We start from the raw sequence: 25120 nt of genomic DNA, 5'->3' as shown, positions 1-25120 counted from the left end.
GGGCATCAATCATATTGCACAATATGATTGTAGAAAACGAACGAGGTAACCGCAGTTTGTACGATATATCTGGATTCCAACAAGCAGACGGAAGCAGATCATCACATGTTGATATGGCGTATTCAAGAGATATGCCTACGAACATCAACAATATGATCGGCATTCGTAATGAAGTTCGTGATCAACAAATACATAAACGTTTAAAAGATGATCTAGTGGAGCACATTTGGAACACAATTCCCGCGTAATTCACATCTTAATTGTATGTTCTACTTCAATAATTATTTAAAAGATATTTGTATTGTTTAATGTTTTCTTATTCAATAAGTTGTATGTTTAAAATTTTATTATTCAATAAAATAATAATTTAAATTAACACGAAAGAAAATATTATTTTATTATTAAGAGACATCATAAAGAGAACACTAGTGAACACTACAAATAGATGAGTCTCTTGTTTCTTTTCTCTCCCCAAAAAATAATACTAAAAAATTGTTAAAAGACACTAAGTGAGTCTCACTAGTGGAGATGCTCTTATCTTAGCTGTCTATGTCTCTACCAAAGCTTTTATTTCATTCAAGTTACTTGTACGTAACTCTAACCCCCAACAACGACATTATCAAGGATCCTTTGTTTATAGCGATGTGTCATGTGTATGTATATATATATCGAGGTCATAATTTCCTTTTTTTGTTAAAGTATAATCTATATATATTTCATATATTTTAATGCTATTTTCATACAGCGTAAATGATTCGTACAACTGGTTTATTTGAAGTATAAAACGACAACATCCTATATAACTTCACGCGAGACCAATACAAAAATATATATATTCGACAAAAAAGCAGGCTTCATAAAAAATATTTTCTACAGAAATCTTTTAGCAAAACCTTTATATTGATAAATTTTAAAAAATCAGTAATTAACTTTGACAAACTAGATAGACAAATAAAATACATAGAGGTACAAATAATTTTTTAACAAAAAAAGAGGTACAAATAAATAAGACTGCTGAACAGTTAAATACAACTAATTTACCCTTTCAGAATCTCAAAAAAAAAATTGTTACGATGATGATATTGATGACTGTTGTGAAATCGTTCAAAATTTATTTTTGTAATAAAAGCAAATGATTTGCGACGGGATCATCCAAATATGATGAACCCTACTGCTTAATTAGAGCAGTTCCATTAGTGTAACTTAATATGAATCTCTTAAGATTTTTTTATTAATTTTGTTGAAGAGTTGATTTGGGTTAAAAGACTCCTGTTTTTTTGTTCTTTATTAGTGAATCCTTTATTGGATATCTTTAGAAAATTTTTTAAAAAATTTAATCTCACATTGAAGACAAAAGCATTTATCTTTTATTCCAGCTCCTCTCTCTGCGATAATTATCTTCTTTCCTAAACGTTTGGCGAGAAGAGCTTGAGACACCGCATTGTTGATCTTGTGAGCACCGGTGTGGTTCAGGTCTCAGGGATGTACTTTCCAACAAACTTCCCGAACCGACCGAACGAATCGAGTCGTTGCCATAGGGTCGAATCAGATCCAGCGGCCTTTGTCTTCTCCGCCTCCGCCATGCGAACAGCCGGGTCCTTTGCGATTGTGTAGGAGATAGAGAACGACGAAGATAACTGCGAGACGATGGCAGAGGCGTAAGTTGGAGGAGTTTGAAGGGCGATCTCAACATCGTCGTTACAAAAGAGAGAAAAAAAAAAGAAAATCTAGATTTTTTTTATGAATTTCCAAAATAAAAAATTTATTAAACAATTACATTAAAATTGAAGAACCAATCACCTTCCTCCACATCGCTAAAGAGACTGTCTTCTACACCTCTTAGCTAAAGATCAGTCCATCAAAATTTTTGGACTTTTCATTTAATTTTAATCGATTTTGTCTAGGAAATTAGACCGAAAAATGAGTACGAAACCCTGATGGAGGTGGTCTTATAACTCTTCAGCCACCAGCGCTCGGCCACTAACATAAAAAGCAAAAGGAACCTACAAACAATCTGATATATTTTATCCAAAAAAACAATCATATTAACAATTTAAATAAGATATTTGTTTTCTGGTCAACTCAAGATACCTATCTTCGAATATAGCAACTAAATGAAATCCGCCATGGAGCCACAACAAATGTAAATTTTTTACCATGTAACATTATTTATTAGTTTTAAAAATATAAATGTTCGCTTATTACATCAAACAGATATTATAACTAACAAGATAACCATATATGAAACAAAGAAATTAAGAACACCTATTACAACAATTTTTTTTTTATGTCGAAATTATAGTTGATCAACAAATTTCCAATTTTTTCATTTATTTTTGATAAACCATTTTTGGGTAATAAGTCATCTTGAACATAAGTTTATTATAGCAAATAATAAATTCCCAAGTTCGATACCCACTTGAAAGAGAACAATTTTTCCGACGAATTACGTATAGATTTTGCCATAAATTTTATTTTTAAAAAGTTTGTAAAAAATTATTCTTGAATGTTAATCATGAACCTTTAAGTTTTAATATGATTCTATTGTGTATAAAGAGATTACTTATGATTATATGTTATAATTACTCAATTTATGTATCAATCTGCGTATAACTTTGGTATATGATGACTTTGATTTCTACATATATATGCAGTGGTTGCGCCGAAGGATTGCATTGTATGTTTGTATTGTCGGGAATATATGATGAAAAACGGACCTACGAAGAAAGAACCAAAATTCTTCAGAGAAATATAAAATCATGAGAAGTAATAAATGATCTTCTCCATATATGCTCTATTTGATATTGAAGAAATTGCACCCCACCATGGTACATATCTTTTGGCCTCGTTGCCTTTGGTCCGGCGGAATCTAATGAGTTAAAATCCACCCACTTGCAAAATATAAGAGAGAGGGACATTGCATTCGTAATTTATATTTTATGCAGAGCTACATAAAAACATTAAAAAAATCAAACAAAACAAACCAAAGAAAACAAACTCATGCATAGAGTCGATTCTTCTTTTCCAGAATTTGAAGCATGAGTCACATAATAAAATACTGAGTTTGTAAGTTATTTAATTTATTAATATATATATATATATACAGTGGTGGAACCACATGCATTAGCATGGGGTCATTCGCGCCCAACCAATTTTCAAAAGTTGATGTAATTTAGTAGTGTGATCAATGTTAATGCCCCCATTTATTAAATTATATATACTTCTATATGCCCCAGTCAAAAACAATTCTGACTCTGTCACTGTATATATATATATGTATATATAGATAGATATATTGATGATACACTTAATAAAATAATTATATAAAGCCGGTAGATACAATAGTAGAGTCAAATGATTCTCGTTATATATGCTCCTTGTCTTAAATTCTAGTTAATGGTAAACCGTTTAAAAGAAACACCAATCATCATTTTCTTAAATCTACTACTCCCTCTGTTCAGAAATAGTTGATGTTTTAGAGAGTTTTTTTTGTTCAGATTTATTTGATGTTTTCATTTTTCAATGCAAATTTTACCATAAAATGACTTTTTTTACCCTTATATTTTTGAGATCATTTTTAGTCAAAAACTCATAATATATTCCATAATTAACTCCTATTTTTTAGTGTTTTACGAAGGATATAGATTTCCAAGTTGTTGACCATTAAATATTTCCTAACTCACATTAATTATTAATTTTCTCCATTATGGGAATTATTGACTGTAAAATAATCAGAAAGTGCAAACTTTACAGTTATTATATAATTATGATAAATTGTTAGTTTTATAGATTAGACAATGAAAACAAAAATTATACCTGGATCAATTGCATGAAGAAAGTCGTTGCTTGGATTATTAATGATTGGAAGATCATCATCTTCGTTATTATATATTTCTTCTTCCTCATTTGGTGGAGTTTCATTTAGATCAAACAAAAACTCTCTTTCATCACTTATAAATGGAAGATTCAGATCAATATTAGAATTCATGAATGAAATTGTGATTCATTTGTTTGTCTCGTAGATATTTATAAGCATAGTCAATTTAAGTTTGGCTCCAAAACAAAATTTAAAAGTTTTAGTAAAAATTTTATGTTTTGTTGATTTGGTTCCATGTTTAAATTTTTTAAAAATTTTCAACAATGAATTTTTCTTTGTACGTGTTCTTCCATCCTGTGTTCTTCCATCTTCAAGTCAAAAACAAATAAATTTGATTAAGAAGAATAAATTGATCATTTATCCCAGTATGTGAAATTGTGATGTTATTAATATTGTGAATTAAAGAAATTGGGATCAGCAACATTTGACCTTCTTAAAATCTTACGTATTTAATTTATTTAACAAATTAAAAATCAAATAATATAATGACAATAATTAAAAGGTTAAAAATGGTATTATACAAGCTTTCTTAATTTGTGTGTAGAAATCTTAAACATTAACTATTTCTGAATAAAGGGAGTATTATTTTGAAGATATAGTATATATATATGATCAGGAACATGTTAGTTAAATACAAAGCAATAATATTCACATGATGCACTATATTACATTCCTTTAAATTAAGATATATAATCACATGGTTATTGATCTATCATTTGTCGCTTTCGTGTATTTTTGTAGCTATACAGTCGCGAAGCTTATTATTTAATTGTACACCACATTAGGAACGGTGAACCCGACTATGTCGGAACTATAAAGTTATTTCAACAGAGTAAGTAGTGGTAAATTTTGTTTGAAAGTTAACATAATATACAATTTAAATGAATGTTTTCTAGAATTATAGTATTGCATATTATGAATGCTTTATGTTATTTTATAGAAGACTCACAAACGTTCCATTTATTGTTATAACTTATAGCGTTATTTTATTTTTGTCGGCAACTTATAGCGTTATTTGAAATAAATAAGTAAACAAGAATGGATCAAATTCAGCATAAATTTGTAGAGTTTTGAGAACAAAATAATAGTAGAAATTTGCAGGGAAAAGGGTAAAATAATAAATTTATTTATATCATATGCAGTTATGCACTAGTTTGGTTCGCAAGAAGACAAAGACGTTGGTTGTAAGCAGTGTGAGAATCCAACGAAGACAAGTAATATGACTTCCCTGACAGGGGTATCTCGGTCATCTTTCATTTTTGTTGACAAAAAACAAGTGGCACTACATTCGTATAGTCATCTCCTCTTGTTAATTTGAATAAATACAAGTGAAATGATTTTCAGTTTTTCACTGATCAAACCATATATATATATATATGTATATATATCCGTTTTTACCTAACAAATCTGTCCTCGTGTGTGTAATAATGTTTCCAGACTTTTGTATTTTACTTTTATTTCTTGAATATCACGACGAGGCTTTTTATCATATACTATAATTATATATAATTATATATGATGTTGAATGGTAGGTGACACAATCACAACAACTGCAATAGGTTATTCGTAATTTTTTTTTTATGTGGCTGACGTACAGCTAGCTCAACTTAAGATTAAAATAGATCAGGTAAAGTTTTAAATAAACTGCTCTTGAGTAACTACTTTGGTTGTTATTTTGGTATATTTCAATACTAGGCGCTGGGTTTTCTTTTTAAAATTAAAGAACTGAACAATCTCAATTTCTTTGTACAAATTCAACACTCATCGGTGGGAAAGGGGGAATAGTTATATCAAGAAAATGTTTGTCATTCGAAATATATAAAAATGGTTATTAGGGTTTTTTTAAAGGTAATTACAGTTTGATCATTCAATCATCCTAGATTTAAGCCGTCAGATCTATAAACCTTTTTGCCAAAAATGAGGGGAAAGCGGCTCATCCCTACCTCAACTGACACACATGATACCATTTCATACCCGATCTTTTATATTGTGCCGAAATATACATCAATTGTTAAAAAATGGCCATTTCGTTCCCAAACCCATATTTTTTTGGCGAAAAACTACATTGACCCGGATGCCGTTAGTCAAACCCGTTACTCCATTAACGGAGATGACTATATTTGCCACGGTGGATTCTGCGTTACCTACAGTTGTAAAACGTCGTCGTTTTGAAGAAAGTGAGAAAAAAAAATTCCACCCTCTAGGATTTGAACCTGAACCCATTGCTTATAAATCGAGTGCTGAATCCAGTAGACCAAATGTATTTATCGATAATCTTTTGCATACTTAAACAATATAAACAATTATAATGCCCAATGGTTTAATTAAAAAAAACTGACGACGTCGTTTTGTCGACATTTGTGATTGAAGAAAAAAAGACATCAGTCTTCTCCTTCTTCGTGAGATTCGTGAGTTCAGACTTTAGACAGAAAATTGGGGAAAAAATAGGGTTTTGGTGGTTGAAGAAATCACAAGATAATGGCTACTTCATCGAATCAAAAGACTTCCTCAGTGAATTCTTTCAGTTTTTTTAGAGAAATTGAGTACAATTTTTTAGGGGAAATTGAGTACACAAATCTTAGATTTTCCTTCAGTTTATTTGAAATCAATCAATTTTTCTCTATATTCACCACACTATTGGCAAATCGCGTAACCCCTTTTCTCAATATCTTTCACAAAGTCGCAAATGTTTTTCTGGGTTTGTTATTTTATTTATTTCACATGTAAATGATGCAATTTTCTGGGTTTGTTTAATCACGAACAGAAGAAGACAGAATGTCGACAAAACGACGTCATCAGTTTTTTTTTAATTAAACCATTGGGCATTACAATTGTTTATATGTTTAAGCATGCGGTAGATTATTGATAAATTCCTTTGGTCTACTGGTTTCAGCACTTGGTTTATTAGCAATGGGTTCAGGGTTCAATTCCTAGAGAGTGGAAATTTTTTTTCTTCCGTATTATTCAAAACGATGACGTTTAATAACTATAACTGACGCAGATCTACCGTGGCAAATGAGTCATTTCTGTTAACGGAATAACGGGTTTGACTAACGGTTTTTGGGTCAATGTAGTTTTTCGCCAAAAAAACATGAGTTTGGGTACAAAATGACCATTTTTTAACAGTTGAAGTATATTTCGGCACAGTGTGAAAGTTCCAGTATTAAATTGTATCATATGTGTCAGTTGAGGTTGGGGATTAGCCGCTTCCCCCAAAAACGAGTGTAGTCGCGTAGAAGATCCCCATGCAGATATCGACGGCTGTGATTCGCTCAGACGACAGATTGATCCGTGGGGATTAGACGCATGCAAAAACCTCACGTGAATATTCTACATCGGGATCTTTTAGTTTAGATTCACATGTGCTTATGCTAAATCGCGCAGACGTTAGCATGGAGTACATTTCTTGCACTAAATTGCGCCTAACATACTAGTTGAGACTATGACCGTTGTAACCTTTCTCGAGATAAATTTAAATACGAAAAGAAGCATTTTCCTTCTTGTCCACCAAATATGAAATTAAAAATAAAAAATAATAAGACTAACAAAGTTTTACAAAATGTAATTATCATCACTTAGAAATAATTATCATTATTTATTTACGCGTGGAGTATTGGACCCCTCTGACGCGTCTGTTACCAAAGAAAAAAAAAGAGAGAGTAATTAACGGCGTTAACGTTGCCGTTAATTGGGTTGCAGGCTAGATTATATGCGTGTTCGTTTATATGATATCTTAGTAAGGTCCTTTAAAGATCCAAGAGCTATTATGTGCTTAAGTGGAAGACATGTGTCTGTACGTAATATATTGTATAATATATAATTGATGTATGTGTGTATGTATGAAAATATATTTTTGTTTTTTTGGGTTAAAATGTTAAATTTTCTACTATTTCTTCTTTTTTTTTAAAGAAGATTACAAAAATAAAACTAAGGAAAAAATTAAAATTATTAAAAAATACAACAGCGCAAAGTAGAAATAAAGAAAATCACAAAAACGAAATTAAACCGAAAAAATTGGTTAAACTTAGAAATTAAGGTACGAACCATGAAAAAATAATATGCTAGAATCGTAATTGACAAGAGTAACCGAGAAGTCGAGAACCATAAAAAGTCTTCAAATAGTTATATCAAATTATAATACCTATAGCTTCATCGAGGACATATAACACCTTTAATCTTGGAAAACAAACCAACGGAAAAGCCTTCACCACATCAACAAATTATCACTAATTTTTGTGCGTAAAATCGGCCAAAACACATAACTGTTACTAAAATTATGTCAAAGCCACTAGTGTAACCAATCAAAAAGGATATTTGTCGGATATGAGACTGAAATCAAAAACATTTCGCCAAACGATCGTTAAAATAAAAATTGCCATACCTACTGCACTTTTGCAAAATATAATATACAAATTTTAAACTATACAACTAATTAAATGGTTTAAATTACATCCAAACACGGATATATTAGGTGAAAGTAGGACCCATCTTTTTTAACGCAGCTAATTAACGTCGGCAGTGTGGTTTAAGTAACCGGTACGACACAGTTTTCTCTGTGTGCATTCATTGGCACAGAGCCGCGGCGCCAAATGTTTGCGTTTTTGACCTCCCGCTTCACACATTACTTGCCAAGTGTTGATTTAAATAACCCGCGTTCTCTTCACGCGATTCTCATTTGATGGAGCCGCGATTTTTAAAAATTTACCGTTGCACAATTCTCTCATTTGTCCTCTCAGTGTCAGACTTATTTACGGAAATACCCACTAGAATGGTGTTTCTCAAATAATGGCAAATCCGTGTATTTAATTAACGGAGAGGGATATTTCGGAGAATTACATCAGTGACGGTGTATTGGGGCGGCTGAACCAATCCGACTTTTGTTTGCTCCGTTATGCGCTTTATGGGAAATTTCAATTAGTTTAAAACTCGAAATACTGATTAAAAGTTGAAAATTCAATGATACTCCTTTTATTTTAGACCCCGAAAGTCTCAAGATAAATTGTTTTTTAAACCCTAATGATTCACCTTTTCTTAAAATGTACCCCGTTTGTCTTCGAGGTGAGATCTCTGGTCCACAGCTTTTTATTAGACAACTACAAATTTATATTCTTTTCTTTTCGGTTTGTATTTTGATTTTAGTCTCTTTTTTTTTGCACTTTATCCCTCCTCAAAGAAACCTCTACAATACTGTCAATACATTAAAACGCAAAACAAAAAAAGATAACGATTAGAATGTATTTAATGATTACACCATGGGTCGATTATTCTCAATTTTTTGTTGGCAATTTTTATATTCATACCATTTTCAGATTTTGTAGGAATAGAATTCATCAGACATTTTTGCTTACAGAGTTTGTAATCTCTAAATATATTAAAAATGAAGTGTTGGTTGAACAGAGCTGACATAGCACCTGTGACTATTTGTCGGGACACATGTGTAAGAAGCAAAGCCCTTCATGCTTTCTTGCTTCTCTTGTTTTTCTCTCGTCGTCTTTCATATATCGATATATTACTACTTTATACGTGTATATATATTTTCTCTTCACGGCCTTTGAAAGCTTTATCATATTATTTTTTTGTTTTGGAAAATTTTTTAGCTTTATCATATTAAAATGTTAACTTTCATATGAGTCTATATTCATTTGAAAAGTAAAAGAAAGTGAATGTGCACAAAAATAAGTAATTATGCCAATGCTTTAGGATCATTACTATTAGTACCAAATTTAAAATTATCAATTATTATATTTCTAGGCTGTATCCACATTCTACTATTCTAGGGTTATCAACTACGACACGGGTTTAGGGTCATTAATGCGATTCCGAAATTAAAATGTCAATTTTATTGATTAATAAGTAAAACTACTTCTAGCGAAATGAAAATTATCGAATACATAAATGATAAATCTCTATAAAAATCAATTTTGTTCACTCTATAGTCCGAATTATATATACTAAAAGCGAACCATAGAGAATATTAGGAAAAGTGATATGTTTATTATAATAAACCAAAAAATTGTAAATTTTAGCAATAATATCCAACTATATCGAAAAAATACAAGTACTGTAATCAATTTACGATTTTAATTTATTCAGCATTCGCTAAAGATCATGTCACCGCGTAAGATAAAAACAAATTAAAAGGAATATAGAAAGAAAAATATTTTGGAAATTTGTAAATTGAAAATATAAACCCACCCAAAGCCAGATGGAAACCTCATATTCATTTTTCTCTCTCCCATTAGCCTTTCGTCTCCTCTCTCACTAAACATCCATAGCTTTCCTACGCAAGCTATTATCTCTTTACTCTCTCTCTTTCTCTAAAAGCTTTTCAGTTTATACACACACGGAAGCGTTTGGTACTAAACGATATAATTTATAAAAAATGGAGACTTTGAGTCGTTTCTTAGTGATTATGTCTCTGTTCTCCGGTTTGGTTTCTGGATTTTCTCTACAAAACCTTCCAATCACATCGTTTGAAGAAAGTTACACGCAACTTTTCGGTGATAAGAACTTGCTTGTTCATAAAGACGGCAAATCTGTCCGGTTAACACTCGATGAAAGGACCGGTACGATCTTAATTGTTCCTCTGTTTTCTCGTTTCCTGATATTTGCTTATTTGTTTTCCTCGGTTTAGTGATGGTTTAATTTTTCTTTGCAGGTTCTGGGTTTGCCTCAAATGATCTTTACTTACATGGGTTCTTCAGTGCTTCAATCAAATTACCTTCTGATTATTCAGCTGGAGTTGTTGTTGCCTTTTATGTAAGTATATAACCCTCCTTCTGTAGCTAGATTTCACCATATTTGGCTTAAATTTATTGTTTTAAGCTCTTGGGTATGGTTAGAACTAATCAATTAATGATATTTTTCTTGATAAATATGATTAATTTCAGTATTGATTTTGGGATTAGGTTTGCTGATTTTTGTTTGTTTGTTATATTCAGATGTCAAATGGAGATATGTATGAGAAGAACCATGATGAGATAGATTTTGAGTTTCTTGGTAACATAAGAGGAAAAGATTGGAGGATTCAGACAAACATTTACGGAAATGGAAGCACACATTCGGGTAGAGAAGAGAGATATCATCTCTGGTTTGATCCAACTGAAGATTTTCATCAATACGGCATCCTCTGGTCTGATTCTCACATCATGTAAGTTGAAACAAAAAACTCTGTTTTGTTTTGATGTTATTAAATCAAAAAAACCTTAGGATCTTGAAAGGAGGTTAGGTTCTTGACCCCATTTGATTTAAGTATTTTTTGGGTATTCAATAATGTCATCTTCTATTTAAGGAAACCCAAGTGGGGTTTAATGTTTGGGGAGAGATCTTTTGGTTTTCTTTTATGCCCAAATTGCTTTGGTGGATTTTAATTTTAATTTTTTCTTCTTGTGGAAAGTTTTGTGATGCTTGGGACATCATTTGCTTTTGGTTGTATTGTTCCTGTCAATTTCAAGTTTGTGAGCCCCCAAAATGGTTTACAGCTTTCGATTTTTGGCATCAACAAAGACCCCATAGAGAGTATGTTTTCCTTTGAGGGTCCAATTCAATTTGAGAATCTTTACTTATAGTTCATCAAAAGCTGGAATTTTTATACCAAAAATGTTATCTTTTTAAGTTAAAAATTTCAGGGTATTGATCAAATTCGTATTCTTTTCCCCAAAGTTGGCATTATTGACTCATACAGAATCTAACCCAGCTCATAAAAAGATGTTCTTTCTGCCTTAAATGTTAATTTTGTTTTGGATAATTAATCTTTTATGTGGGTACTGATCAAAATTGTAAATTTTTTAATGGTTACAGATTCTATGTAGACAATGTACCGATCAGAGAAGTGAAGCGAACAGAGTCAATGGGCGGTGACTTCCCCTCAAAGCCGATGTCTCTCTACACTACAATATGGGACGGTTCTAAATGGGCAACAAACGGTGGCAAGTACGGTGTAAATTACAAATATGCCCCTTACATAGCTCGGTTCTCCGACTTAGTCCTTCACGGCTGTGCCGTGGACCCGATCGAGCAGTTTCCGAAGTGCGACGAAGGAGCGGCCGAGGATATTCGTGCGGCGCAGGAGATCACACCGTCGCAGAGGGTTAAAATGGGTATTTTCAGGCGGAAACTCATGACTTACTCTTATTGCTATGATCGGACAAGGTACAAGGTTGCTTTACCGGAGTGTGTGGTTAATCCGGCAGAGGCTCGACGGCTTAGGGTTTATGATCCGGTGACGTTTGGAGGGATTCCGAGGCACCACCGCAACGGAAAGCACCGGAGCAAGAGAAGCCGGATTGATGGAACAGAGTCGATATGATTCCTTATAGTATTATATGGTGTTGGATTTTGGGGAGAGTGGGGGTTTATAATAAGTTCATCTATTGGTATTTATGATTTAATGCATTTTTGTCATTTGTTGCTTGTATATGAAGAAAAAATAAAATTATTAATTTTTTTATTTGAGAGATTTGGAGTTTTGAACACTTATATGATTATGTGTAGTTCTTGTTTTTGTGAATATTTTCATTTACGTATATTTGCGTTGTAATTTCACTTTTCATTGATATTTTATTCTCCATTTCTTCGTCGATTGACGATCTTATTTAATTCAATTTTGAGTACCGGAAGTTTTGTCTCTGTTGTACTTGTTTTATTCAATTGGGTCCAATGAATGTCATTCGATTTAATTCTGTGTGATGTTCATGCACATATGTATACTAGCAATGACCACAACTTATATAATCATTAGGCCGGGTCTAAAGCATACTGAGAAGAAGCCATGAATCATGATAACTTTCAAAAAAAATTAACGCCAGTTTTGAGAAACAAAATCTGAATAATTTTTCTTATATTAACAAAAAAAAACACACAGGAATTCTAAATGTTGTGCATGATATTGAAAAACATTGGACAGATCAACAAATTTTGAGCTAAGTAAACAATTTTTGGTTGTTTCGAGTTTGGTTCGTATTTATTTATTTATTTATTTTTGTTTGGTTCGTATTTATAATTCATCAAAACAACACAAATTTTGAAAACAAAATTAATGAACAAAAAGTTTCGGCGTAGCTCATTTTCGTTATCGGATTTCGCATTTTAGGGACCATCCAAAAGATAAAGACAATGCGGAAAATTGGACAAAATTGGCTTAGCTCATTCCCATTGTGTTGAGACGTCGATGTTTGTTTTTTTTTTGCCAGCTATTTTCCAACTGGGAAAAACCTTTACATGCTTCCAAAGGTTTTGCCACGCATCTAGTTCTTATCCAGAAAACTATTTTGCCTTTTATTGGGTCGGGTCGGGACGTTCCGGGTCAGATCGAGACGGATCGGGTCGGGTCGGATGATTTGATTATTGAGAAAGGGAAAAAAAAACAAATCTTCTTCTTCCTCGTACCCTCTCTATCTCAATGACTCAAACTCTGTAATACTGTCGATTGATTGATTCCTCTCACGAGGAGGTAAGCTTCTTTGATTCTCCTCTCTAGACTCATATAGTGCTTCCGTATTCGTCACGTAATTTCGTTTTTAGACTTAAAGCGGATTCCTTTTTTTAAGCTTTATGTTCCATCTTAAAACCCTAGCTGTTCTCCGACTCTGTTGTAGAAACGTTCTGACCTATAGATCACTCAGGATATAATCGGATTCGAGCTGATTCGCTGCGAATTAGAACCCTAAATTCTAGGAATGATAATGCATTGTCCTGTCTCTTCTTCGTCACTTAGCTTCCACCTGAATCTTCAATCGAGCAGTATCGGAGCAACAAAAGTCTCTGCTCAAGTCAACGCAAGTCAAAGAAATCACTCCAAGAAACTCACTAAGAATCTCCGTAATCCACGCCGCACCAAGCTTCCTCCTGATTTCGGTGTTAATCTGTTTCTGAGGAAACCACCAGTTACTGAACCATTAGCAGAAGATCAAGAACCAGAAGAGGAGCAAGTGGACGATACTGATGTCTGGGAGCCAGAAGAAATCGAGGCGATTTCATCGCTTTTCCAGAAAAGGATCCCTCAAAAACCCGGGAAACCGATCCGAGCTAGGCCTTTGCCGCTTCCACAACCTCACAAGTTACGACCTTTGGGTCTTCCAACTCCAAAGCACAACATCAAATCAGCTGCATCGTCTTCTGTATCGAAGCAAGTGTGTAAAGATCCAAGCTTTCTCATCGGTTTAGCTAGAGAGATCAAAAGCTTGCCTTCTTCTGATGCTGATGTCTCTCTTGTTCTCAACAAATGGGTTAGCTTCTTGCGTAAAGGATCACTCTCCACGACGATTCGAGAATTGGGTCACATGGGTTTGCCTGAGAGAGCTTTGCAGACTTATCGTTGGGCTGAGAAGCATTCTCATCTGTTCCCGGATAACCGGATCCTGGCATCAACTGTTCAGGTTTTGGCCAAGCACCACGAGCTGAAACTTCTTAAATTCGACAATAGTTTGGCTAGCAAGAACGTTATCGAAGCAATGATCAAAGGGTGCATCGAAGGTGGATGGCTGAATCTAGCACGGAAGCTTATACTGATCGCAAAGAGCAACAATCGTATACTCGACTCGAGTGTTTACGTGAAGATGATTGTGGAAATAGCTAAAAACCCTGACAAATACCATCTCGTTGTTCCACTTCTCGACGAGCTGAAAGAAAGAGAAGACTTGAGATTGAGCCAACAAGACTGCACAAGTGTTATGAAGATCTGTGTGAAACTGGGAAGATTCGAGCTCGTTGAATGTCTCTTTGACTGGTTTAAAGAATCGAACAGAGAACCGAGCGTTGTGATGTACACTACGATGATACATAGCCGGTGTTCGGAAGAGAAATACCGGGAGGCGATGAGTATGGTTTGGGAGATGGAGGAATCTAACTGTCTTCTTGATCTTCCAGCTTATAGAGTAGTCATTAAACTGTTTGTGGCATTGGATGATTTGGGAAGAGCAATGAGGTATTACTCGAAACTCAAGGAAGCTGGATTCTCTCCAACGTATGATATTTATCGAGATATGATTAGTGTATATATTGCTTCCGGGCGATTTACAAAGTGTAAAGAGATATGTAAAGAGGTTGAAGATGCTGGATTGAGGTTGGATAGTGACACTTCATTTAGGTTGTTGCAGCTCGAAAAGCAAGTAATGTCTCTTCAAGTATAAACACTTTGCACTGAAGAGAAAGTTCCAGTTTTGTTTTCTGTAAGTTTGTGTCTTCTTCGATTAGAGATGTAACATTTTAGTACTAAAGATAATCAAGAATTAAGATACAAGAAAATGAAGAAATCATATAAAAAACACTTTGTAGTATTACTGTTTGAAGATTTTTTCAGGGAAAGACGAAAGTGGAAACTGAACAATCTCAGAATCAGACATTGCGACTCTGTTTTCTTCTGGAACTGATTGTGGCCCATCCATCGATGGTTTTATCACTGTAATGAACAAAATGTTGTAGAACAAAGTAAGAGCTAAGAGAACAAAAGCTAAAGTTGTGAGGAACGATCCGGAGAGCTCAGATGGTTCTTCAAACGTGTATGGATCAACTGATGATGAATCTCCGGTACTTGATCTGACAACATCCAACGATGTCTTGATGAAGATTCTGGGTTTTTCATCGGCTTGAGATTCTATTTGTTGATCAAGCTGTTTCAGAGCTTCTCTAGCTTTATCTGTATCGATTTCGAATCTCTGTGAAGAAGAAGAAGAAGAAGAATCGTTTTTGTCAGTGGCTCTGATAATACCAGTCAGATGTCTCTTCTTCTTCTTCTTCTTCTCCATGATTCCTCCATGTCCGTACCAATTAAGAGACTGTAAACTTAGCACCACCATTCTCTGTTTCCTCTGTTTTTTCTTCTACAGCTCTGTGTAGGCTGTAATGATAAATTTTTGTGTGTGGACATCGTTGATGTCGATGAGTAAGATACGACTTCTCTGAGGGGTTTTATTGTCATTTGATACTGATTATAACTTATCAGGGCCTTCAAAATTATCCTTCTCCAATGCGTAAGCCCAAAAATGATGTTCCAAGAAGCAATGAAATCTCAAAAAAACCTATGTGTTGAGGGTTATGTAGCAAATAGATGAAGATATAAAAAGAGATTTCATTTGAAAACCTAAATTTGCTAAACAGTAACCACCCATGCATTGGCATACACCTTGGATTTGAGAAACTGGTATCGAAATCTTTACTGAGTGATGGTCACAGTGATCATCCATATATATTTATATATCATACCAATCGTTTCCTTTAATAGCATAAGAGATTAGTTTTTCTTCATCTTCGTAACTCTCTCAGGGACAAACAAAATAAGTAATGGTGCTAGTTGTAGAAAACTGTGTTACGTGATTCACACAATTTTGACGGATCCAACTCTTTCTGAATACGCTATACTAAATCTTTTTCTTGTTAATAATAACAACCAACTTTTGTTCATCTTTAAGATTTATATCCATTGTCTAGTTTGCAAAATTTAAGGTTGATCATGTAAAGGTGACATAATCATTATTCAAACGATATAGACTAGAGAGCTCAATACCCTTCTTCCATTAATCTGGCCTCAATACTCCTCTGCAGCATTAATTCAACCATTCAATCATTGATGCCAATATAATCTTACTACATGAGCTTATTTTCCCACTTGTTGAGAGCCATGAATCATCACACAATTTTTCAATTGCAGAGAATTTTGTAGAACGATCATTACTTGACGCATAAAGAAACCAATGATGTGCATATTATACCATCTCACATATTTTACACAACAATCAAAAGGATAAATTTCTTGTAAATAAGCAATCCAAAATTAAAGTATGTTTAACTCTCGCTCTCTTTCTTTTTATTATTTTTAGGTATAGTCTTTAAACGAGATTAAAATGGTTTTTAATTTTTAGACAATGAAGATTGGTGAAGAACATTGCCGGAAACATCATAATAGATGAACTTAGCTTGAGAATGGCTGATGTGAAGAGACATGAAACCTTGTCCGTCGTAATAAAGCTTAAGTTCTTTTGGATCCCATGGCTGAATGTTTCCTCTCCATGCTTTTGATCCTCCTCCACTTGTAAGAAATTGAATCTCACTTCACCAATTCCAAAAATGAATATTTAGTTTTGTTTTTAAAAGTAAACATGTAATCTCAACTAAATTCAAACAGAAATTTGTTTCGTTTGATTTTTCATTCTAGAATGTAAACCAATACGAATAAAAAAAATATTAACATGTTATATTCAATACTATATATGAATTATGATTATATGAAACCGATATTTTTCCTTGGTTAAAACCAATGTTTTTATAACTTACCCAAACAAATGGCAATATTCTTGGTTCTAATATCGACAATTTACTTAGAAGTAGAAATATCAAAACTGGATTATATATGAACCAAACGGAATACTAAATTTTACCTCCTTATTGAACACTGGCATGATTAAAAATCGTTTTTTTTTGTTTGTGACATCAATTAAAGATGTAAGTACAAAAACTTTACCCGTCAGAACCAATGTGCTGCAAGCAATGATCATGCCCGTTTATATACAAGTCCACTTTATTCTCCTTCAGTAGTAAATAAAAGAATTACGAGAAAAGTTAGCAAAGATTTTATGGGAGAAAATATTATAGTAGTAATAATAATAGTAATAAATAAATATAGTTGTAGTAGTAGGAGTTTTTTTTTTTTGTGTGGCTAAAATGTAGTAGGGAGGAGTTGAGTTTACATAAAACAAGAAAAAAACTTACCTCTAGAATTGGAAGAAGTTGATCTACGAGCTCTTGGGTCACACCATGATCACCTGCAGTTTTGATCCCGTGATGTCCCACGATAATTTTCCACGTGGCACGCGACCTTTTAAGCCCTAAATCTAAATCCTAATATTTCAATAACAATAAATCAAAACTATTAGAAAATATCAATACGAAGATGGATATTTATGACTCTTGTTCTTTTTGAAACAAAATGTATTACATCTAAGAGGTTTGAGATATAATTATTTCTGGGTAAGACGTCGCTCCAATCATAGGTGTGATCTTTCGGATCTGTGAAGTATTTATCTACAAAAGGATTTGTGTCCACGAAGAAAAACTCCACCATTCCTATAATCACCAAAACAATTATCACTAATCAACCAAAATATTTAAAACTTGAATGCAAACTTGAACATGAGTATGTATAAATATATATATATATATATATATATATATATATATATACCGTAATTCAATAAATCTTTTGTGTCAAATCCAACTTCTTTAAAGAAAACAAAAAATATATTTGAACATTCCTGTTATGTATAAGCATTAATTTATAAGAAACTGGATGCCTAAAAAAGGAACCTGAGCATAAGACAAAAGATCTGCGACAAAACCATCTCCAATCTTTTTGGGTGAGAACTTTACTTAGTTGTGCTGAAACATTTCCTCTGTAATCATGGTTCCCCAAAACTGCAATAACATTTGGTTTTTTTACCCCCACGCGTTAACTAATCATATAGAACTAACACAATTAATTATTTATCAAACATGTAAAGAACTTCATAGAAGGAAGTAGATTTACCAGAATACCACTGTTTTTTTAGACTAGGATGAGTGTAGATATGAGAGAAAGAGGCTTCAAAAGAAGGATCATTGTCTCCCTTTAAACCGTCGTCATAGAAATTGTCTCCTACTGATATCACAAAATCTATGTCTAGTTGCTCTCCCACCATTCCCATCTGCCAAATTTTCAAAATTTCTAGTTTTTTTTATATATGAATAAATTCTTAATAAGGGTGTAAAAACTTTTTCGATTAAAGATATAAAGTTTTGATATTGAAAAAGGTTCTTCTTACGTTATTGGCAAATAAAAAGTTATTTTAATTAGGATATATTATTGTTTGTAAAATGTTAGTTTTATTGTTTATTTTTTTATTATTTTAAGTTATGAGAAGTACAAGATGAACGAACGGAATGGTTGAATCAAACTTTCAACTTCTTTTTCTTTCATCACTTAGGGAATATGCTTTGTAATGAAAAGTGTCAATTCGTCAGTTACAAGCATATTTTCACGTATATTTTGTTCAATCGTTTACCAAAACAAAGAATATGCCTTTTCAATCAAATGAATGCCTATGTATTGCGTAGAATGAATGACATCCTCTCAGAAAGATATGGACGCAACGCAACATAATTTAATGTCTTTTCTTATATAATTGTATACGTGTTTCTTAACCCATAAAAAAGAAAAAGCGTGTTTCACCTTTCAACATTAATTATATGGAAAAGAAAACAAAGAACCAGATTAATTAAGTATACATTTCCACTAAAAATAAACCTAATCATTTGGGTGCCTACTGCCTATTATGGAAATATTTTTATGTCTAATATTAAATGTTACATATCTATCCTACAAATCAAACATCCAAAACCATATTATTATCCATCAACAATATACCTTTTACTTTCAGTTAGGTATTTCTTTGGTACTCTATTAAGAAAACTATTTTCTTTGATATCCAAATACTTATTACTGAAGCATTAAGTTTTGTACTAGCGCCGTTACGGTATCATATATATCCGAGATTTATATTTAGTAGTGTACAGGTGAGTGACATGATAGGAAAAGAAAAACATCAAAAGATTATTTAACCACAAGAATTATTTTGCTAATCATTGTGTTTTTGTTGCCTTGAACACATATGCTTTTACACTGTCAAATATTAAAGTACATAACTTTTGGTCACTCCAACCAAACTATAAATCTTGTTGTAGGTTATCTAAGCCCAACAATATATATATATATATATATTATACGTACGTTATATGACAATATGATCAGTACAATATAAGTTATTACCTGATGAGCAACGACGGATTGATTAAACTCTCCTTCTCGTCCCCAATCTCCGACGACCAAAATGTTCAAAGAGCCATCAGGTTTCGTCACCGGATGCTCCAAGCGTTCAAGCTTTGACAAAGAACCATTGATGAAGATACATAGAAACATCAAACGCACACTAAACATAAACACACCTTTCTTCATCTTAACTAATTTTCTAAATTATTTTCTCTAGTCTAAGGAAATTTAGAAAACCGAATGCATATATATAGATAGTAGAGAGGGGAGTCTAGGTGCCAAAGTCATATGTGTCTATGTAATCGTTTTACTACATAAATTATATACTCGTTTTACTACACATGTACTTTGACCCTTAAAAAAATGTTTAAGAGAGGACTTTACAGCGTTTCCTTATGTAATACACCCACTACAGTATTATCTTACCTAAGCTGTGGGGCCATGCGGAGTGTTACTTACACGTTTACGTCAAAGGTTTATCTTTCTGATTTTTTCCTTTTATTTTTCCTATTATATTTTTCCTATTTATGTCTAATATAAGGATTGATGGGATATTTGATGCATGAATATAATCTTTATAAATTTTGTAACAAACTAGTGAAGATTCATATATTTGTGGTTTTTAAATAATAAAGAATAGTATGAACGATTTATTTCTTTATATATATATATGTGAAACGAGCGAAAATAACAATTTGGAATATCTATATACAGTGGAAATACCCACAACAAGAAATAAAATGGATAACATACGTCAGAATATTTATGGGTTTTGACCTTTGAGTCAAAATTAAACCGACGTTAGATTTAATAAAACCAACGCAACTTTTCCGACGTAAAAGTTAATATACTCAACGTCGGATGATGTTAAATACGGTTTATAAACGATGCCATAGTTTCAAAGTCTGTTTAGAAATGACGTTAAAGTCAATAATAACTGATGTCAAATGCCAATTTATTTGTAGTGATCATACCTATTGATGAGTTTATTTTTATTTTTGAAAAAGTCCATACTATTGAATTATAATCCGAAAAACAATGTGCACACGAGAACCATGCGTAATCTATTTTTTATATATTAAAAACAAACCATATCTTTGAGCCTCGATCTCTATTTGTTTTCTCTATTATTTCAATATAAATAAAAGCAAGATAAATTAAGGGACTATGCATATGTCTACATGACTACATGTAATAATTACCTTTCTAAATCCTTGTTACAAAAAAATAAAAATAATTCCCTTTCTAATTAAAACTAAAACCTTATGAACTAGAAATATAACTGCAAGTCATGCAAAACATTGTCACATAAGATATCCCCATTGATGTTACAAAAAAAAATATCCCAATTGATCAAATATAATAAACATTGGAAGTACTAATACAAATATATCTCCTCAACAATTTTTTAAAAGTCAGATTCGTCAACTAGATACCCGAATAAATCCCCTTTTTATAAGTATTCCATCGATGCAAAACGCGACCAAAACCATCGTAAAAAACGACGCGTAGTTCGGCTTCTGAGATATAAATCGACATGAATCCTTGTCCGTCGTAGTAAAACCTCATCTCTTGCGGGTCCCACTTCTGCACATCTCCTTTCCACGCCTTGGACCCACCGCCACTTGTCATAAATTGTATTCCACTTAAGACAACAAGACACGCGTTGCGGGTTGTTTAATCATTACGTTACAAATACATATTTAATCGGTTAATTTAAGAAGAAAATTAGTTTCAATTATATTAATCACCTGTTGATGCTGCTTATGTGCTCCAAGCAATGATCATGCCCGTTAATATAGAGATCCACTTCATTAGCCTAAGAAAACAAAATTAATTGTTTTCATATTTTGTTATTACATATCTTAATAATCTATATAATTAATAGATAAAAATGACCTCGAGGATAGGCAAAAGTTGTTTTTCAAGCTCTTTGGTAATGCCATGGTGACCTGCACTTCTGATTGTATGGTGACCTACTACTATTTTCCATTTTGCCACAGATTCTTGCAATGCCACATCGACATCCTATATTATTATTATACATGTATATTCTCAGTTAAATGTTGACAAAAAGAAGAAGATAAAGCGTAAGAAAATTAGTACCGTTAAGAGATTGTTAAGATATTTGTTTCTTGGTAATACGCCTCTCCAATCATAAACATGGTCCTTTGGTTCAGCAAAATATTTATCTACGAACGGTGTTGTGTCCACGAAGAAAATATCGACGATCTCTACAAAAAAGGTTTGTTGAAGAAATTATGATATATTGAAAAATGAAAATGATATTTACCATTTTTTATTTGTAAATGTAATTACCGGCGTTAACAACGTAAGATCTTAAGCAAATCCATCGACAGTCCAAATCTCTTAGCATGTGGCTGAGTTGCGCATCGACGTTGCCTCTATAGTCATGATTTCCTAATACTGCCAGATAAACAAAAAATAATGCATCAAAACAAGTGTTTAGATAAACGTAAAATATAAATAGCACTTTAAAATAAATAAATTTATTAATTTTTGCTTATGAGAACAGATAGTTGCTTATATAGTTTACTTACCATTATACCATGGTTTTTGTAAGCTAGATGCTGTGTAAATATTGGTGAAAGAATCTTGAAATTGAGAATCATATGGACTGATTATTCCGTCATCGTAAAAGTTATCTCCAGTCGAAATGATGAAATCGATATTCAAATCCTTTCCTGTTTTTCCCATCTGGATGCCAAAAAAAAAAAATTATAAGAGTCGATAAATTAGTAAAATAAACCAGATACTTAACATTTTTTGTGATATAATGGAAAAAACAAAGACAAGAAATCCTCAATTATTTGGAAAAAGAGTTTTTTTTTTGGTAGAAAAAAGAGTTAAAATGAGAAAAAACAATACAAAAAATTCGGAGCTTGATCCACGACAAACTTGTCCATTTTCACTGTAAACCAGAAAAAAAAAAATAATAGTAATAATAATAATAATAAAAAAAAATCCAATCAGTGTTGATAAAGACTATCTTAGCCGAGTCTTCATTATTCAGAAACATTTACTTGTGTACGATCATAGAAGCAACCAAGACTAAAAGTCTAAAATGAAGACGTGGAATTGCAACAATGGACAGCCTTAAGATTATATATGTTCCATTTAGCCACAAAAAAAAAAATTATAAGTTCCACGTAGGTTACGTAACGTTAGTGAAGACAAAAAAGTTATGTAACTAAAGATTATATGTAACTTCACCTTCACGGTTCCTTAATTAACGTCCCCTTTCGGATGAAAAGTATAGATAAATTATGCCTCAAATATTCACCCTCTCACTCATTAAATTATTAATATCATTTAGATATTATATATCTGTCAATACGACTCGAAACAGCATTTTTCATGCAATACTGATCAGCGATAATTATTGTTATTTTTATTACAACGATTAATACTTTACTCAACGATGCATTTGGCGTCAAGAAAATATAATACGATATTACACGCTTTTACTTTTATATTAGCATAAACTAATATATATGATTAAAGTCATCGTTTTCGTCTCCTCGCTTAATTCTTCTCATAGCCATTTTAACCACACCACAAATAAGTACTTGGAATTTAGCTTGATTACAAACAAGGAGTAACTTTTGATTTTGCATAAAACATAGTAAGAAACTAAGACATACATAAATATACACATATATATGGATGCATATGTACCTGAAGAGCTACTTGGGACTGATTATAAGAACCTCTTCTTCCCCAGTCACCGACGACGAGAAAACTGAGTGTACCATCGGATTTTGGTGGTTGGATCAACCGTGGTAGATCCGCCGTGGAATTACGGGCGGATAGTAAAATAATTAAACAGAAAACAGAAAATATGAATTCTATGGGCTTCTCTCTCAGGCTATCCATTGAGAGACTTTGAAAAAAATATAGGTAAGGGGTGATGGTGGATTTTTGTTGTGGCTTTGTGTATTTATAGGTAGGCCTTATGTGGACAAGATTTGTTTTTTATGTATTAAATGTGAGTTGATTTATCTGTCGCTCATCATTTTTATTTTCATCAAAAGAATAAAAATCTTATCAATTATGCTCTACTGTTTTAACCTTTCAAAATAAATTTCTATGACTCTCTTAAAATATTCAAAATAAAATAGAAGTTTTCTTTAAGCTAAATCCTAAAATAGAAGTTCTTAAAAAAATTCTTAAAAAGGTAGTTAAATTATAGAAAGTGAAACTAAAAATTACTCCAATAATACTTTTGGCCTTTTTGGAGTTCCTATACTAGCATGGAATTCATTTCTTTTAGTGGAGGAAGGTAATAATGACATCATTAGTTAGCCGTGTCTAATGTCTATTGCAAGAATATAAAGGACTTTAGACAAATTGCGTGAGAATAATATTACTCCATGTGGCATATATTGTTCCACATATATAGGTAACAATAACATTGCATATAATGATAGAAATAACGTTTTAATCCCCATATATATTTTTTAAACAAATCTCTAAATCTGGGATTCATGGAGAATGTATTTTCTTCTTTCAGACTATGATTTGCAAATTTACGAGGATTCAGGTAAAATTATTTGTCAAGATTTTATTTTCTTTTTTGGTTTTGGAAAGAAAAAAAAAGATTTTCTATTTTTTTTGTTTCATTTCTTTTTTTTTTGTCAAACTTTGTCATGATTTTCTATTTAGTGTTATCTCACATGTTTTCAACCGCCTATAAACTTTAAAATATGTAAAGTTTACTCCGTTACTCCTTAAAAAGGAATACACATTCCATGGATATTTGACCGTTTTGGGGGGAATTTAATTCGAGATATATATTTTGTAATGAAAGAGTTCCTAAACATTTGGAAAACCCCCATGGTTTTTATTAATTTATATGATAAAAAATGTTATATATAAGTGATCTATATTTTCTCCACCATATGAAGTGTCATACAAGCCAAACGGAACCCATACCATTTTAAAAAAAATAAAAAAACGGAACCCATACGGCCATACCATGTTGTGCTGTCAGGATTTCCAATTATTAATGATGTTTTTGTTCATGTGTTTTCTTTTATCTTAATAAAATCCAAAAGGCATGTGACTGTGAGAGTCGACGAAAACTTCCAATTTTTTCTCAATTATTTTAGATTCTATACATGAGAATACACTCATGCGCGTATAGTAATATAAATAACATCCACGTATATGATGTTCGTTATTGGATCTATCCGAAATCTATATGAGAATTCTAGGCTTCGGAACAATCACAAGTGGATATGTCCATATTGTAGGTTTATCTTATAAAAATTCGATTATACCTGAATGATGAGAATTTAGGGGTCCATTTAATAACCACCCATTCACTAGAAATTAAGACGTGAACCAGTTTTTAGGATCTCTAGATTTGCTAGATATTCCATTAATTTTCATTTTACACTTGAGCTGTAAAAACGAAAGAAGAC

General features: G+C 32.4%; 5 protein-coding genes across 6 annotated transcripts; 2 read left to right on the top strand and 3 right to left on the bottom strand.

Moving 5' to 3' along the window:
- The first annotated feature begins 10089 nt into the window (after positions 1-10089).
- Positions 10090-12426, top strand: LOC18012562 (probable xyloglucan endotransglucosylase/hydrolase protein 27). The gene is made up of 4 exons (XM_006395784.2): positions 10090-10443; positions 10536-10636; positions 10819-11027; positions 11678-12426. The coding sequence occupies exons 1-4, from the start codon at positions 10260-10262 to the stop codon at positions 12183-12185; spliced, it is 1002 nt and encodes a 333-aa protein (XP_006395846.1). The 5' UTR covers positions 10090-10259; the 3' UTR covers positions 12186-12426.
- An 832-nt stretch (positions 12427-13258) lies between these two features.
- LOC18012561 (pentatricopeptide repeat-containing protein At2g01860) lies at positions 13259-15045 on the top strand. 2 transcript variants are annotated; one of them, XM_006395782.2, is made up of 2 exons: positions 13259-13328; positions 13501-15045. In XM_006395782.2, exon 2 carries the CDS (start codon positions 13555-13557, stop codon positions 15004-15006), a length of 1452 nt encoding a protein of 483 aa, XP_006395844.1. In that variant the 5' UTR covers positions 13259-13328; positions 13501-13554; the 3' UTR covers positions 15007-15045. The 2 variants fall into 2 exon arrangements, with proteins under 2 accessions (XP_006395844.1, XP_006395845.1); XM_006395783.2 differs by having other exon boundaries at positions 13474-15045.
- A 4-nt stretch (positions 15046-15049) lies between these two features.
- LOC18012519 lies at positions 15050-15726 on the bottom strand. Its single transcript, XM_006395781.2, has one exon. It carries the CDS (start codon positions 15670-15672, stop codon positions 15154-15156), a length of 519 nt encoding a protein of 172 aa, XP_006395843.1. The 5' UTR covers positions 15673-15726; the 3' UTR covers positions 15050-15153.
- An 865-nt stretch (positions 15727-16591) lies between these two features.
- On the bottom strand, positions 16592-19893 carry LOC18012486 (purple acid phosphatase 7). The gene is made up of 7 exons (XM_006395780.2): positions 19674-19893; positions 18396-18552; positions 18176-18283; positions 17808-17935; positions 17582-17710; positions 17334-17398; positions 16592-16922 (listed from the first exon to the last, which is right to left on the bottom strand). The coding sequence occupies exons 1-7, from the start codon at positions 19857-19859 to the stop codon at positions 16724-16726; spliced, it is 972 nt and encodes a 323-aa protein (XP_006395842.1). The 5' UTR covers positions 19860-19893; the 3' UTR covers positions 16592-16723.
- Positions 19894-20941: 1048 nt separating this feature from the next.
- Positions 20942-23609, bottom strand: LOC18012485 (purple acid phosphatase 8). Its single transcript, XM_006395779.2, has 7 exons — positions 23373-23609; positions 22235-22391; positions 21993-22100; positions 21780-21907; positions 21573-21701; positions 21425-21492; positions 20942-21318 (listed from the first exon to the last, which is right to left on the bottom strand). Exons 1-7 carry the CDS (start codon positions 23568-23570, stop codon positions 21102-21104), a joined length of 1005 nt encoding a protein of 334 aa, XP_006395841.1. The 5' UTR covers positions 23571-23609; the 3' UTR covers positions 20942-21101.
- Positions 23610-25120: the final 1511 nt, after the last annotated feature.

This window comes from Eutrema salsugineum, unplaced genomic scaffold, assembly GCF_000478725.1.
Source record: "Eutrema salsugineum unplaced genomic scaffold, Eutsalg1_0 scaffold_6, whole genome shotgun sequence".
Taxonomy (NCBI): Eukaryota; Viridiplantae; Streptophyta; class Magnoliopsida; order Brassicales; family Brassicaceae; genus Eutrema; species Eutrema salsugineum.
This window is presented reverse-complemented; position numbering and strand designations above follow the sequence as displayed.

Bases quoted from the DNA above. Each gene is read 5' to 3' on its own strand.
- LOC18012562 (XM_006395784.2), top strand. From the start codon at position 10,260: ATGGAGACTTTGAGTCGTTTCTTAGTGATTATGTCTCTGTTCTCCGGT. The intron at 10,444-10,535 runs GTACGATCTTAA...TTTTCTTTGCAG, and splicing joins AACACTCGATGAAAGGACCG to GTTCTGGGTTTGCCTCAAAT. The intron at 10,637-10,818 runs GTAAGTATATAA...TGTTATATTCAG, and splicing joins GAGTTGTTGTTGCCTTTTAT to ATGTCAAATGGAGATATGTA.
- LOC18012561 (XM_006395782.2), top strand. From the start codon at position 13,555: ATGATAATGCATTGTCCTGTCTCTTCTTCGTCACTTAGCTTCCACCTG.
- LOC18012519 (XM_006395781.2), bottom strand. From the start codon at position 15,672: ATGGTGGTGCTAAGTTTACAGTCTCTTAATTGGTACGGACATGGAGGA.
- LOC18012486 (XM_006395780.2), bottom strand. From the start codon at position 19,859: ATGAAGAAAGGTGTGTTTATGTTTAGTGTGCGTTTGATGTTTCTATGT. The intron at 17,399-17,581 runs GTAAGTTTTTTT...TTACTACTGAAG, and splicing joins AACTTCTTCCAATTCTAGAG to GAGAATAAAGTGGACTTGTA. The intron at 16,923-17,333 runs GTAAAGTTTTTG...GAATTGGTGAAG, and splicing joins CAGCACATTGGTTCTGACGG to TGAGATTCAATTTCTTACAA.
- LOC18012485 (XM_006395779.2), bottom strand. From the start codon at position 23,570: ATGGATAGCCTGAGAGAGAAGCCCATAGAATTCATATTTTCTGTTTTC. The intron at 22,101-22,234 runs GTAAGTAAACTA...TTTATCTGGCAG, and splicing joins ACAAAAACCATGGTATAATG to TATTAGGAAATCATGACTAT. The intron at 21,702-21,779 runs GTACTAATTTTC...ATAATAATATAG, and splicing joins ATCTTAACAATCTCTTAACG to GATGTCGATGTGGCATTGCA.